Below are 15665 nucleotides of genomic sequence, written 5' to 3' on the forward strand. Positions count from 1 at the left end.
AAAAGGACAAAAACTTTGTACTCGTTACCTCTCGGTGTCGGAGTTTCCGTCCCTCGACGTGTTACAAAATCAACCTCAAAATTTATTCTGGAGTAACAACATAACAACGTGGTGAGAAAATTCAAAGGTTATAAATTAACAAACAGAAACAAACGGGGCAAAACAAAAGTAAGCAATATATACGGGGATGTAGATATAAAATATTAATAAAGAAGGAAAGAAGAAGTCGGTTTGGCTGTTTCCTTCTCTCTTCGTGCTTATCAGAAATTAATCAAAACCTCCATTGAAAGAAAAGATAGAAAACGTTTTCCTCCTGCTTTTGCATATTCTCGAAGCTTTGAAGAAAAAAAAAAAAGCTTAGCTTAACTCCCAAGACTAATCCAAGCGTTTTCCCCTTTTAGTTTTGATTCTTAACATTAGAAAATCGATTTCAGTGCTGGGATCGATGGCGTCGGATCGGGTCAACTCGGGATCGAAAGGCTTCGATTTCGGGTCCGATGATATCCTCTGCTCCTACGACGACTTCGCCAACCAGGACTCCTCTAATGGTCCCAACTCCGATCATGCGATCGCTGCCAACAAGGTAGCGTCGGCTTTGCAAACGATTGTTGATTTTTTAAAATTTATTATTTATTATTGTTAAATAGAAATAAAATATCATCCACTTGATCATATGATACAGAGCTGCTCTTTGTTTATCGTTTTGGCCTCTGCAGGAGTTTCACAAGACCAGGATGGCGAGGTCTTCTGTTTTCCCTACAAGCTCTTACAGTCCACCAGAGGACTCTTTGAGCCAAGACATTAATGCAACCGTCGAAAGCACCATGAAGAAGTATTCTGACAACATGATGCGCTTTCTTGAAGGCATCAGCTCTCGCTTGTCCCAGCTTGAGCTCTACTGCTACAACCTTGATAAGACTATTGGCGAGATGAGGTCTGATTTGACTCGTGATAACGACGAGGCTGATGTCAAGCTTAGATCTATGGACAAACATCTTCAAGAGGTCTGTTTTATGCAATGCTTTAAGTCTGAATCAGCAATGGATGTTAAGACCGTGTGTAAGTTTTGATGTAGGTGCATAGGTCTGTCCAGATTCTTAGAGACAAACAAGAGTTATTTGATACGCAGAAAGAGCTAGCGAGGCTTCAACTTGTGCACAAAGATTCATCTTCCTCTTCACATGGTGAGGAGCGGGTTGCCACTCCTGTTCCAGAGCCTAAGAAGATCGACAACACCTCAGATGCACACAACAACCACCTTGCACTTGCTTTGCCTCACCAAATAGCGCCACAGCCACAGCAACAGCATCAGCAGCAGTATTACATGCCTCCTACTTCACAGCTTCAAAACACACCTGCACCAGCGCCCGTTCCTGCGCCACCGTCTCAACCTCGAGCACCACCAGCGCAGGGTCAGTTCATGCCCCCGCCTCCTGCTCCATCGCAGCCAAGCTCAGCTCAACCTCAGTCATTCCCGCAGTACCAGCAAAACTGGCCTCCTCAGCCACAGGCCAGGCCACAGTCCAGTGGAGCCTACCCAATGTTCTCGCTTGCGACACCAAGCAACCAGTCTCCAGTAGAACCGTTGCCAAGCAGCATGCAAATGCAATCACCATACGCTGGACCTCCTCAACAGTCGATGCAAGCTTACGGATACGGTGCACCACCACCACAGGCTCCGCAGCAGACAAAGATGTCGTATAGTCCCCAGACAGGCGATGGGTATCTACCCTCAGGGCCTCCACCTCCGGGGTATACCAATGCCATATATGAAAGTGGTCGAATGCAATACCCACCACCTCAACCACATCAGCAGCAGCAGCAAGCCCATTACATGCAAGGTCCACAAGGTGGTGGGTACGCGCCTCAGCAGCACCAGGCAGGTGGTGGAAACAGTGGGACACCACCTCCTGTGTTAAGAACAAAATACGGTGAACTGATAGAGAAGCTAATGAGCATGGGTTTTAGAGGAGACCACGTGATAGCGGTGATTCAGAGGATGGAGGAGAGTGGCCAACCTATAGAGTTTAACGCCCTCCTTGACAAACTGAGCGTGCAGTCTTCAGGTGGGCCTCCCAGAGGGTGGTGAACCCACGGTGGCTCCTTTACTTGTGTATGTTCCACACAATAAAAACCGCTTCCTTCCTTTACCAAGGCTCACATCTCTTGCGTTATAGGCCCTAGTTTTATTGGGTCCCATTAGATTTGGGTCTGTTGTGTATTACTCCTCGATGCCCTATCATTTGAGTGTTACTCTTGAGCCCAATCTCTGATTTTGAGTTGCTTTTCTTTGTGTGTATGGAGGGAGTTTGTCTTTGTCTCTGTCTGCTTCAGCTTTTATATGGAACCTTGTGTATAGAAAATACCTGAACGGAAAGCTCCTTAATTTTAAATAATAATTCAAAACGAAATTATTTGTCTACTTATCATTTGATATCTATACTCTTATTTGAAAAATTAGTACAAAATATATTCGAAAATAAAGCAGTAACATTCATGAATATAATTAAAAGTGCCAAATACACAAAACCAAATTAAAATTGCGCGGAAGCAAAATCAAAGGAGGCGCCAAATAAAATTAATTTCAAGGAGCGCGGAAGAGTCTCGCGCCAAATAAACCTTAAATCGCCTAGCCATGATTCTCCGCCCATATAACTCATCCTCTAATAATCCTTCACTCATCTTCCTCCATCTATAATCTCTCTTTCTCCTTCCTCGATTACACAATGATGACGCCGGTGAAGAAAACTGTCGCCATAAGGCCCGTGGAGTTCTACGGAAACGGTCTTCCCCGTCCTCGTTTCTTCGATACACCTAAGTTCAACTCTCACCGCGTCGATCCGCCGCTCTCTGTGCTCGATCCTCTTCTCTCGTGGGCCAGAGAAGCTCACTGGTCCATGGGCGGTCTCAACTTTACGCGCCTCCGTCTCCAGGGCCGGATCGAAGGAAACGTCGACAAGCTACGCGCTCAGCTCGAGAAATCCAGTCCGTTGAAGAAGAGATCTCGTTTTGATTCTCCTCCCGCAGCTCCGGTTGCGGTTAAACGAAGAAGGTACATAGATCTCAACGACGACGATGAAGAAAAAGAAGAAGAAGAGATCTGTTTGGCTAGCATCAGGAGAAAGCTCTCTGATGATTTCGATAGAGTCGCTGGAGAGAGTAACTCCAAAGCAAATAAGAAACCCATTGAATCAAAGTCGATCGTGAAGGATAAGAAGAAGAAGACAGAGTCAAGCTCAACGAGGCCGTCGCCAAGATTAGCTAAGCGTTGTTCAAGTTAGTTTTTCTAGGGTATATATTTCATGATATGTTAGTACTATTTGGATTTCTTATTTTCTTATATATATGATTACTCTATGAACTCGAACTAAGTAAATTTTTATTATGAGAGTTGGATCAAAATTAGAATCAGATCTCACTGTATACAAAAACAACTCAGTGTACATATGATTCTCTCAATGTTTGTGGGAACAGAGTTTTCTCAACTTGTGCTCCTCACGACGTCCTGTGACTTTACCCAACCTGCAAGATTGCTCGACCATTAACCTATACATGGGGTCTTGTTCGTGTGGAACAATCCCAAACTCGTCGTTGAAACCTTCCATGCCTTCCATGAACAGCTGCCACACCAGCGTCCCTGCCCCTGCCTTCCTTCTCTTTGCTGATTTGTATACCACATCGAAGATTGTTCTGTAGAAACGTTCTCTCTGGGATGGCTCGTAGTCTTTGTTCAGGTTCGAGAGCCCAAACTCCGTGAACAGGACTGGCTTCTTGAGCTCTTTCATCCCGTCTTCGATGTGAGATTGCATCCATTTCACCACGAACTTTAGCTTATCTTCAAAGGTCTGGTTATGAAACCTGGGGAAGTATGTCTAAAGTTTCAGCCTTTCATGAGCTCTTGGGAATCAAATGTTACAACGGAATTACCAGTGATCAGGGTAGATATGAACGGACGCGAAGTCTATGTTTGAGGAGTTTGAGTTTCGAACAAAGTCTGTTCCAAGCTCAGAGGGCCACATTTCTGGATGAACTGTCAGCCGTTTCGGGCTATTGGGACCGTAGAAGCCTTCAAGGCCAACAGTGAGGAGATGCTTGTCATCAATTGATTTTATGAAGCCTGTCATTTCGTCTATCCAGTCCTGTGATCCCACAAGAACAGACACATTGATGATACTTTTGTTGAATAGTAAACAATCTGTAAGTGATAAACTAATAAGTGAGAAAATGCAGGACTGACTTGGAGAGTGTCGCCAGAGACATCAGAGGTGCATCTAGGCTCGTTTATCAACTCCCAAGCGAAAATCGTTGGGTCGTTTCTGTACTCTATTCCAGTTACTGAGTTCTTGCGAGTGAGCAGAGCCTGCAAAATCAAGAAAATAGAATCTGTGACTCAATGAGAAGTGATGTGATTAACACACACACACACACAAACAGTTAGTACCGTGAGATAGTTCTTGAAGTATTTGCGTATAGATGGGTCAAAGAAGAAGGAATCATTAGAGGAGCTGAGACCAACACCTTCTTGCCATGCCCATTGCACATACTGTGACTTCCCTCCGTACGCCTGCAAGTTGTTCACTAAGCAAAGAAGCAACCTAACATCATGCTTCTTCGCCTCTGCAATCACATGATCCAAGGCCTAAACAAACATTATACAACTTCCAAGTTAAACAAGAATCATCATAGGCAAACATCTAAAGCTATCATTTGCGACACAATCTTGTAAAGTAACATGTACCTTGAAGACTCGCTCATCGAACCGGCCAGGAGAGATCTGGAGAGCGTTGTAGCCACCGTCATTAAAGGCCCAAGTTCGACAAACAGTGAGACCCATTTTGGCTCCAGTTTCGAGCATTTCACTCACAAGGTATCTACTGTGTTCATTCACAGCATGGTCCATGAACCAATACGAGTTCCACCCATTCACATACAGAGCCTTACCGTCCACCACGAACTGAGTTCCGTTCCGTTTCACAAACCCTATCTCGGTTCTCCATTTGTGATTCAGCCACAAGTCCCTGAATGAGAGGTAGATGAAAGCTGCACATATCAAGAACCCAAGAACTGGTATCGCTGACCCGTTCCTTGCCGGAACCATGCTTGAGAAACTTCAACTCAGGATTGACGAAGTCAGCTCTTGTCGGTAGAACCCAGAATTAGGAAAAGTTTTGTCCTTTCGCTTCCGTGAATAAATGGTCACTCAAATGAATCCAAACTTACGAAACCCAAATGGAAAATTATCTCTTTATACCAAAATAACAAGATTTGAAAAGCGCTCCCATTAGAAAAATGTGAGCTTGATTGAAAAATTGTATACCCACTAAGACAGATCTATGTTTTCTGTATTTAGATTTGTTTCACTGTACACAAAATTGTATTATATGTAATCCCAAAGCCGAAGCCAAGAAATAATAGAATTTTAATTTGAAGTTATAGATAAAAACATAAACATTTAAATAAGTTTAGTGATAGGATGTTGCTGATGAAAGAGCTGTCTTTTGGCAAGAAGGGAAGCTAAGTTGGAGATGTGGTTTGGAGTAATTAGTTGCAGGGGTTGCTGTACTTGCTTTGATGCTCTGTTTTTTGGCGTTATTAACCGTGCTCTGTTTTTTGGTGGTTGCTGAGGTAACAAGGAAAAGGTTTATGTAAGGTGTATTAAACTCTATTGGTTTTATGCCAATCATATATATAAATCGTACCAACTTTGACGGAAAAAAAAAAGTGATAGGATGTTGCTATATACTCCATCCATTTCAAAATAATATATATTTTATGATTTTTACATTTATTAATAAAACATAATAAAATTTAGTTACTAATGCATAGTTTTTGAAATTTTATATTGAGAAAAAGACAAAAATAGCACTAAATCAAGTTTATGTTCCCAAACTAGCACTCAAGGTCAAAAGTCACAAAAATAGCACTTAATGTTTTATCAAAAGTCACAAACTTAGGGTTTAGAGTTAAAGAGTGGGGTTTAGGATTTAGGGTTTAGGGTTTAGGGTTCAGAGTTTAGGGTTTAGGGTTTATGGTTTATGGTTTAGGGTTTAGAGTTTAGAGTTTAGAGTTTAGGGTTTAGAGTTTAGGGTTTAGAGTTGATAAACGAGGTTTTGGGATAAGATTTCAAATTTTAAAAAATAAAAAAAATTAAAATTTTCAAAGGATAAACTTAGAAATGTGCTATTTTGGTCATTTTAGTTTTTGAGTGCTATTTTTGTGATATAAACTTAGAAAGGTACTATTTTGGAGATTTGCTCTTTTATATTTCCTATATTTATAAACAAATAATATTTCAAAAAATACAGTTAATGTTTTTGAATTTTACATTTTATTATTATTAGTTAACAAAAAAATACATTTTTTGAAACAAAATTTTTTCTAAAGCATGTATCTTTTTGAAAATGAAGGACTATTAGATTAAAAATCTACTTAAATAACTTTTGTTTATGTGTCATAGGTAAATCTTTTATTAAAAAAGTACTAGAATTTGATTGGTTAATAATTTCTAAATTTTATTTATTATAATCAAGTCTAGAAGAAAACAATCCTAAAACCAGTTAATATTAATTGTCAAACAATCCATATAATATCACATGTAATCATTTGTAGTAACTAATTATAGCAATTATGAAAATTTTATTTAGTGTTTCATCATTTACTTTTCTTCGTTAAACATATTAAAAATAATTTCTAAACATCCATATAAATTTTTTTATTATAATTCAGCGTTTAAATAACTTTATTTTCCCATATAAATCATAATATATGTATATAATTCGAAACATATACGAAAAAGATAAACATTTGTATCTTTAAGAACAATAAAGAAAGAAGAGTCACATGCGTTGGAGTGCCATTGAAATAAGACATTTGAGAAATGTTCTTTGTTCAATCATGTTATAAATAATTATGAATTGTGAACTCCCAACGAATATAACCTTTCACTTTCACGTTTGAGAATAGATCCTTTCCAAGATAATTCCCTTACTCTGGATACCAATTTATTTCAAAAATCAAATTAGTCAGTTCTGCATAATGCATAAAATAAGTACATTGCCGAGTAGCTCACGGCCTAGCGGCCATTGACAGTCCCTCTTGAACTTTGGCATCAGGGGTTCAATCCCTCCTTGCCTGATAAAGTGAAGATTTCCCTTCGGTGGAGGTTTGGACTATTGGGTCGGCCCGTTGTGGTCCGAAAATCGACAAAAAAAAAACATAAAATAAATACATTTTACATCTAAGTTATTAGTTGAAAATGTTGAGAAACAGCATGGTGTTGTCCACGTTGCTATGATTGAATAAAAATAACACAGATAGGCGTGACAGTTACATTTGTGGTAATATCCTTTTTTATCATCATTGTAGTTTAGCAACAAATATATATTAATTGTCTGAACATGTTCATCACAATCGTCTCCGCCTTTGTATTTTTCTTATGTTTTCTTGACTATTTAAAATTTTCAAAGTTTAAAAACAGAAATCAGCTAGAATCTTAGGTAATACTCCTTTTCTGCCGACACCTTAGTACTATCTAGCACTCCAAGACAGAACTACTATACTTAAATGTTGTCGGTGACCCTTTTTCTTATTTTTGCCGGCAATGCTTTTCTTGACACCTGACAAATCTGTGAGGATGTAAAAGGTAAGTAATCGAAGTGTAAAGTTTATTATTAGCCATCTAAGATCTTGCAATTAAAATTAATTTAAAGAAAAAAAGGATACAAAAGCAGTCATCGTAAGTGTAATAAGAAAAACACTCAGACAGACCAATTATCCTTTTGAAACCATGATGTACACCACCAACCAATGAGACCAAATAAAAGTTAAAGACAATGTGAAATGGAATTAAAGTTATGCTATAAATGGTGTGTGAGAACTCTAAATCTACATTAGATCATGAGTATGGAAACATGTTTGTCAAACATGCATAATAATATCTTTGAATTATCTTATAGACAATGCATTGACTGAGATTGAGCGCCTTCTTTCTCACCTCTATTATTAACGATGCATGATGAAGAATGTGTGAAAGGGGCGAGAATCATCTTACTCAACACCTTTATAGGTTTTACCCAACAACATCAGTTTGACCATACCTACTCACATTCACTTCCTCTATCAAACGCAGTCTATCTTCTTTTGTCATCATAATCAATCTATTTCATAATGTATAGGCTACAATCATATTTTAAAACTAATTAAGAATATTAGACATCTTAGAGCAGGCTCAACGGTCTAATACCCAAAATAAGGTTCTCACAAAAGAAAAATTATTAGTTTAACAAATATTAATGAGACAATTGATTTTAGGCATGGACATATTTTTCGGATCCGAAGACTTGAACCGGCAATTACCCAAAAATCGGGTTTCAGATCGGATTCGAATACAGGAAAATACCCGGTTGGATAAAGTTTAAAATTTGGTCGGGTACCAGGTCGGATACGGATAATATCCGTATGGGTTATCCGAAAGACCCGAATTAAACCTTAATTAAAATAACCCTAGTAATCTATTATGCTTGATTTCATTTTGGAGATTAAACTTTGCTTTGGTTATATTAAAATGGTTATGTTATGTTATTGTATTGTAATTTTAGTTATCTTGTTTATATTTTTTCGGATATTTAGAATATCTTCGATTCTTTTGGATTATATTCGGTATCGGGTTAAATGGTTTGGTATATACTAAGAACCAAACCGAATCCGTTAATTTTTTGGTTATTTCGGATGTAACCGGATCCGACATGTACTGAACCGTATCCGAACCAGAATTTTAAATTATCCGATTGGTACCAATTTCTTTAGTTTTGAAATATCTGAAATCCGAAAAATCCGATCTGGATCCGAACCGGTTATCCGAATGTCCAAGCCTAATTGATTTTAAAATTATGTTAAATGATTAAAATAGCTAAATGTTGACATGTGGCAAAAAAAAGTTATAGTACAATTCTGAAAGTTCATTAAATGAGAACTTTTGCTTACCTTTATTATAATTTCTATTTTTTTCTTTATTAATTATTAGAGACTCGTCAAGATCATTTTTTTAAGGTGCTCTTAATATATTAATATCAGATTTTATAATTATCTATACTATTATTTGTGAAATGATTTTTTGCAACGGAACTCCCACGTTAAAAATTAGAGTGGTTAAACTCAATGATATTCTTAATGAAATTTTTATATGTAATTTTTGATATAATTAAAAATATATATATTAATAATATTATATTTATATGTTATCCTAGATAATGATTATAAATTAATATAATAAAATTGTCAAAAATAAAAACAGTTTTTTTTCAAAAAAATAAGATAACTCTGTTGTTATCTGAAAATAATATTGTAAAAACATGATAATTCTTATATATATCGTGTTTATATATATATATATATATTTGATTTTTGCTTCTGAAAATAATATTATTCTATTATAGAAGTTAAAAATTAAGGTATAAAATAGTTTATAGTTAAATATTAATTAAGAAAAATATTTTTATAAAGATATTTTCTGAAATATTATTAATATCCTTAATGAAATTTGTTTATATAATTTCTGATATAATTAAAAACGAAATCATATTAATAATATTAAATTTATATGTTATCATAGAGATGATTATAAATTAATATAATAAAATTGTCAAAAATAAAAACATTTTTTTTTTCAAAAAATAAGATAACTTTGTTGTTATCTGGAAATAATATTATAAAACATGATAATTCTTATATATATATAGTGCTTATATATATATATATATTTTTTTGATTTTTGCTTCTGAAAATAATATTATTCTATTATGAAAGTTAAAAATTAAGGTATAAAATAGTTTATAGTTAAATATTAAAGCAAAAACATTTTTATAAAGATATTTTCTAAGATATTATTAATACTCTTAATGAAATCTATTTATATAATTTTTGATATAACTAAAACAAATTTATATTAATAATGCTAGATTTATATGTTATCCTAGATAATGATTATAAATTAATATAATAAAATTGTCAAAAAATAAGATAACTTTGTTGTTATCCGGAGGAAAACATGATAATTCTTATATATATATATATTGTGTTTCTATATATATTTGATTTTTGCTTCTGAAAATAATATTATTCTATTACAAAAGTTAACAATTAAATTATAAAATATTTTATATTAAATATTAATTAAGCAAAAATATTTTTATAAAGATATTTTCAAAAATATTATTAATATATGAGTGTTTTTAAAATTTTAATACACAATAAACATATATATTTTGATGAATTTTTTGTCAAATATAAATAATTGTATGTTTGATTTAAACTTTTTGAAAACAGAATAATAACTTATCAATTATTATGCTGATTTTTTAATTAATAAAACATATAATAATAAGTATTCATGAAAATATTATCTCTGTGGACAAAATACCTAGTACATTGCTATTAGAGAACCATATATAGCAAAGCCTAGCATTTGGGCTCTCGTCTAAATTTAAAATATATCAATTATTAAACCACGACATTATCTGGGTTTGAAAAATTTAAGAGATTATCATTTGTAAACAAGATTAGCCCAACCATATATCTAATGTTTTCACTTACCAACCATGTTTTCCATTAATTCATTAAATAAAGAGGGCTATTCACGGTAAATATTAAGCCCACTGGGCTCTAAACTCCAATTGTGGTTCAAAAGTATTTTTACGGGACAGAGACAGAGAGACCGACAAAGAGACAGACCGAAAGAAGAAGAAGAAATAATAGTAAAAGAAAAGTCATTCATTACTTCACGTGTTGGTAACTTGGTATCATGACGTGGAAGCATTCGATCTGACATCAGAACTATCCAACAAAGAAGATCGATCTTCAGATTCAAGAACACAAAAATCTTGTTAAACCAAAGAAAATTACTGATGATAACTAGCTGAAAATGTTATTTTTAGTGACAAAGTGGCTAAACTGAATCAAGAAGAGATAGAGTAAGAATTAAAGAAGACGAAGTAAGCAAGAAGAGCGCAAAGAAGAGCCACAACGTTTCCTTCTTTGAGCAGAACCCTAAACACAAACCCAGCGATCTCTTTCGTCACTTTCCTCCCTTCCACCACAACTCTCCTCCTCGATTTTCCAGCGAACGCCATCGACACCACCACCGATATCCATATCACCACGATCGCCGGCACGGCTATGAACAGCGCCGCCGCCATCGATAGAACTCCGAACACAACCCCGAGAAGCACCGAAGCGTAAACCGCCGGCCATCCAGACGACGTCTGATGGTTCTCACCGTACCAATCTACAATCGAGTTCAGCGAGTTCCAAGAAGAAGACAAGAGGATCGCGTAGACAACAAGAAAGAGACAGACCCATGTTCTTCTCTTGCTTATTACTTTCAAAAACAGCTTGTACGAGGTCGTCCTCTCCTGTTCTTCATTGTCCGCCATTGAAACACCAGATCTGATGATTCTGTCTGCTGGTAACACTTGTGGTAGTATATATGCTTTCTCTGTCTAATGTTCTTTCTTCTTCTGATTCCTTTTTTTGGGGTAAGTGTTTGCGGTGAAGAATTGTGAGAAAAGGAAAGTGGCCGTACGTTCGTTCTTTAGTTTCTACTTGAGGCCAGTCGAATCTGATGTCGCGTGAAATACACGCTCTTACTGGTGACCTCAGAGACTGGGCAGTGTTTTTCACGTGTCTTTTCTTAGCGGTCAAGTTAAAGTCTTTGTCTTTTCCTGCAAACTGACAGTTGGAGGGCTCAGTTTCCATTTTTATTTCCTCTCTATTTGCTTTTGGCTCATATCTCCCCACAACGCACCGTTTCTTCCTGATATATATATTTTTTCAAAAATTGTAATTAGTTGACGTGACCTCGGAATTAATACTATGATGCTTTACAAGTTAACGAATAACTGTGCGATGTGTTAGTTTCAGAAACATTTACACTGCAGATCATTTCATCTTTTATATTACATGCTAGGACACTTATTGTGCTACAAAGACACTTTTCTTTAAATTGAAGTTGATTTCTAACTAATATAGTTGAATCCTAAGAACAGACTTTCCTAACTAAAAACTTTAACATCCGAAGCCCACTCATTTTTTAAGCTTCTCTTTCTCATCTCTTCTATCTCTCATCTCTTTAATCATCTTCTTCGTCGCTTCTTTTCTTCTTTTATTTTTTTGTAAAAGATTTTTTTCTTCATTTTTACAGAACAAAGGTGACTAAAAATCAGAAATTGTCTTTGATTCTCTGAGGTGGGTCATGGTCTCTCCATCGTCGATTCACTGTAGACTTCTCTGATTCCGCGACTATCGAGCCACGGCGAGCTTTTTCTCCGTCGTCAATGTAACTGAGTCACGATCTCAATCCGCGTTTGTAGCAAATGTATTCACTTTATTCACATGTACATTACGCCACACAAAAATATACTTACACTATCCAAATGTACATCTCTACACAGAAATATGTACATGTGTACACATGTACACACAAACATGTACACATGTATGCATGTACACATTAACATATATGGCCAATAGTACATTTTGATTATTATACTATATAATTACTATTAAAATTATAAAAATAATGTATTACAATTTTTATGATACAATTTGACGGTTTTATTGATATTTTATACATGTACATATGTACACAATCATATGTATGATTAATTGTAACTTTTGATCACATGATTTTATTGGATTTTAGCATTTTATTTTAGTTTATTTTGAGCTACTTTTTCTATAAGACCCTACAAGTATTCTTTCTAAAACTTTTTTTTTGAAGTTTCTATTCAAAATTCAAACATTAATCTCAGTTTTTTGTTAACTCGTTTTGACTAGATCGACGACCAAACTTATACTTTTCATATTCTTAAATATTATGTTTTGGTAAATAGGTGTACATATGAATCATTATACAAATTAATTGGTGTACATGAAAATTGTTGTACATGTGGATAGTGAAAATTTTGTGTATATAGTGTCATACACATATAAATAGATGTACATACACACAAGTGTACACATGGATATATGAATATTATTACAACAATGTACATCAACATGTATATTACAGGTCAAGCGTGTATGTACATATATAAAATACTAATGTTGCGCAAGAAGTCTAAAGATCTTCTCTAGCCCAAATGGTTATTGCCTCCCCAGTCTTCTTGTAGTTACTCAGGTCCAATACTCAACCCACATGTTTTTTGGGTTTTCTCTTTTCTTTTCTTTTTATTTTATTTTAGTGAGGGGGATAATAGTAATTGTACCAAGTCATATTCCTCCTAACCTAATCTCTGTAACAACGACGCCTCCACTTGTTTCAAGATTTTTCATCCATTTACACAGGATTTCATCATTTTATAACTCGATCCTACCATGTTTTCTACAGATCCTAATAAAAAAACACATGTTTTAAACATAAAGCGAAACAATTACAGAAAAGAATTCGAGAAGTCCGAGTTTATCTCCGATTAGGATCATTTCACGGAGTGATGCGGGGGTAATTTTTCGATACGAATGCAGCAGAAACAAGGACATCCCGTGGTGGAAGATCTCGCCGTGGGAGCTCGACGCAACTCGATGCTGGAGCTTGACGAAGCTGTAGTTCGTGGAGGAGACAAGACGCAGAAGAGACTTGGAGCTGAAGATGACTTACTGTGAATGGAAAAGAAAGAGAAAGAAAAAGTTAAAAATATTTTTAAATAAAATAATTAAAACACAAAAGGAAAAAAATAAAGGAAACTAGAATCTTTTTGTAGTTACATTTCGTCAGGGAAAAGAAGTAAAAGTTAATCAAAAGTACCTTAGGAGCAATAAGTGACTTGTGATGTAATAAAAAGTCACAAAGTGACTCTGAGTTGAAAATAACTCTTAGTTTCAAAGAAACATAAAAGAGAAAAAACCCCAAAGATATGAATATTTATAGACTTTTCAAGACTAGATTTACACTTAAGGTCACATTTCTTCTTTTTATTTACATGGTGGGTCACTTTCCACTATACACACACTTTCTCAACTAGCTCCTTCTTTTTCGTTTGCTCCCAACCCCATCCCAACTAACTCGTTACCCAATTGGCGGGCTTTTCTCCCCAGCCACACATTTCCTCACATTGTCAACGCCTGAGATTAACTCGTTACCCAATTGGCGGGCTCGCCCGGCGAGCTCGACCTGATCCCGGCCTGTCCTACTTACTTCGACTCCCTTATCTTCCGTATAGCTGTGATATCCGATCTTCGGGACCATATACTTCTCGTTTCGTTTTGATTAAAGTTATTCTCGAAGTTTTATGACTAAAACCGAGAAATCGTATAAACGCCAAAAGGCCAAAGAACGGTCCGCAAGGATCCAAACTGGTCTAGAGACCCATCTACGCTCTCAGAAGGGATTCGAGCCCATAAAAGTTATGACGGTTTGTCCTAACTCGCAGAAATACGATAAATGTAAAGATTCGTGGATAACTATCAAGATCGACGAAAAATGGAATATTCCCAAAAGAGATAGACTTGGGCCCGAAGGCGAAGGATGGGCCACCGACCTAGAGCGACTATATAAGGAGAGCAGGAGCAGAATAAAAGGGGATCCAAAAGTTAGACTTAGAGAACTCCTGCTAGCTTAGAGAACTTAGGGCTTAGGTGGTTAGACTAGCACGACAATGCTTCAGACGTCTTGGCCGCCTCTTGTTCTGTTGTTTCGATAGTTAGCATATCTCTACTCCTCTCGGAGAAATCTTGTATTCATACTATTCAATAGAACGCATCTGAGCGATTATCTATCTTTTTATCGTTCTAAAGTGATTATGCAGAGAATTCAGACCTTCAAGGAAAAATGGGTTCACTCGGTTTTCCTCCATTATTATTTATTACAATCGACGGTGTGAATTTCGGTTCCCACAGTTTGGCGCTAGAAGGAGGGGGGATCGGATTCTCTAACTCAAAACTCACTAAACGATAAAAGACACAGGATGTCCGCTCCAACAGCTAACGATGTCGTTTCTTTCAAGGACCAGGCAACGGTCGATCAAGCCAAACCCCACAACGATCTCCTTGTCATTGAGCTGACGATCCAGAACATCGACGTAGCGAGAGTGTTGGTCGACACCGGATGCTCGGCCAATATTATCTACAAAAGCACCCTCGAAAGAATGGAGATCGATCTGTTCGCCATTACGGAAGGACCCAGCCCGATATTCGGACTCTCAGGAGATGCTACTATGGCTCTCGGCTCGATCGACGTCGCTGTTAAAGCCGGGAATGTCATCAAAGTCACGAAATTTTTAGTCATTAACCGCCCAACATCGTACAACGCGGTCGTCGGTACTCCATGGCTGAATTCCATGCGAGAGATCCCTTCGACATTCCATCTGTGCCTTAAGTTTCCAACCCCTCGTGGAGTCGAAACTATACAAGGAAACCGCAGGATGTCGTAAGTTTGTTTCGCTTCCGAGTTAAAAAGAAAGAACTTTGCGATCGAAACTTCCTATAAAAAGAAAAGAAAGCTGACTCTCGATGAGAACGCCCCAGAACGAGACTCGGAAGTCTTCTGGCAATCTCAAAGGGCCAAAGCCCTAGAAGGGAAGCGCGGACCGGGATCTGCCTCGACGAATCCTCTCCGGAATGATGCGTCGAGATTGGAGCCAACCTCCGCGAGCCACTAAAAACAGAGCTCATCG

At 36.6% G+C, this 15665-nt stretch overlaps 4 protein-coding genes across 4 annotated transcripts; 2 read left to right on the forward strand and 2 right to left on the reverse strand.

Annotated features, from left to right (window-relative positions):
- Window positions 1-229: 229 nt before the first annotated feature.
- Window positions 230-2411, forward strand: LOC106376164 (proline-rich protein LAS17-like). Its single transcript, XM_013816229.3, has 3 exons — window positions 230-583; window positions 717-1004; window positions 1076-2411. The coding sequence occupies exons 1-3, from the start codon at window positions 446-448 to the stop codon at window positions 2087-2089; spliced, it is 1440 nt and encodes a 479-aa protein (XP_013671683.2). The 5' UTR covers window positions 230-445; the 3' UTR covers window positions 2090-2411.
- Window positions 2412-2581: 170 nt separating this feature from the next.
- BNAC01G20840D lies at window positions 2582-3385 on the forward strand. The gene has a single exon (XM_013816232.3). The coding sequence runs from the start codon at window positions 2727-2729 to the stop codon at window positions 3279-3281; it is 555 nt and encodes a 184-aa protein (XP_013671686.1). The 5' UTR covers window positions 2582-2726; the 3' UTR covers window positions 3282-3385.
- LOC106376165 (mannan endo-1,4-beta-mannosidase 5) lies at window positions 3360-5694 on the reverse strand. The gene is made up of 5 exons (XM_013816231.3): window positions 4739-5694; window positions 4442-4639; window positions 4238-4360; window positions 3928-4139; window positions 3360-3858 (listed from the first exon to the last, which is right to left on the reverse strand). Exons 1-5 carry the CDS (start codon window positions 5096-5098, stop codon window positions 3456-3458), a joined length of 1296 nt encoding a protein of 431 aa, XP_013671685.1. The 5' UTR covers window positions 5099-5694; the 3' UTR covers window positions 3360-3455.
- A 5137-nt stretch (window positions 5695-10831) lies between these two features.
- BNAC01G20860D lies at window positions 10832-11939 on the reverse strand. Its single transcript, XM_013814511.3, has one exon. The coding sequence runs from the start codon at window positions 11427-11429 to the stop codon at window positions 10953-10955; it is 477 nt and encodes a 158-aa protein (XP_013669965.1). The 5' UTR covers window positions 11430-11939; the 3' UTR covers window positions 10832-10952.
- Between the last annotated feature and the right edge of the window lie 3726 nt (window positions 11940-15665).

This window comes from Brassica napus, chromosome C1 (genome assembly GCF_020379485.1).
Source record: "Brassica napus cultivar Da-Ae chromosome C1, Da-Ae, whole genome shotgun sequence".
In the NCBI taxonomy this organism is placed as follows: Eukaryota; Viridiplantae; Streptophyta; class Magnoliopsida; order Brassicales; family Brassicaceae; genus Brassica; species Brassica napus.

What these genes read in the sequence shown, in the direction of transcription:
- LOC106376164 (XM_013816229.3), top strand. Translation starts at nt 446, where the DNA reads ATGGCGTCGGATCGGGTCAACTCGGGATCGAAAGGCTTCGATTTCGGG. An exon ending in ATGCGATCGCTGCCAACAAG is followed by an intron (nt 584 to 716) that starts GTAGCGTCGGCT and finishes TGGCCTCTGCAG; the next exon opens with GAGTTTCACAAGACCAGGAT. An exon ending in TGGACAAACATCTTCAAGAG is followed by an intron (nt 1,005 to 1,075) that starts GTCTGTTTTATG and finishes GTTTTGATGTAG; the next exon opens with GTGCATAGGTCTGTCCAGAT.
- BNAC01G20860D (XM_013814511.3), bottom strand. Translation starts at nt 11,429, where the DNA reads ATGGCGGACAATGAAGAACAGGAGAGGACGACCTCGTACAAGCTGTTT.
- BNAC01G20840D (XM_013816232.3), top strand. Translation starts at nt 2,727, where the DNA reads ATGATGACGCCGGTGAAGAAAACTGTCGCCATAAGGCCCGTGGAGTTC.
- LOC106376165 (XM_013816231.3), bottom strand. Translation starts at nt 5,098, where the DNA reads ATGGTTCCGGCAAGGAACGGGTCAGCGATACCAGTTCTTGGGTTCTTG. An exon ending in TCGATGAGCGAGTCTTCAAG is followed by an intron (nt 4,640 to 4,738) that starts GTACATGTTACT and finishes ATGTTTGTTTAG; the next exon opens with GCCTTGGATCATGTGATTGC. An exon ending in ACTTCAAGAACTATCTCACG is followed by an intron (nt 4,361 to 4,441) that starts GTACTAACTGTT and finishes TTGATTTTGCAG; the next exon opens with GCTCTGCTCACTCGCAAGAA.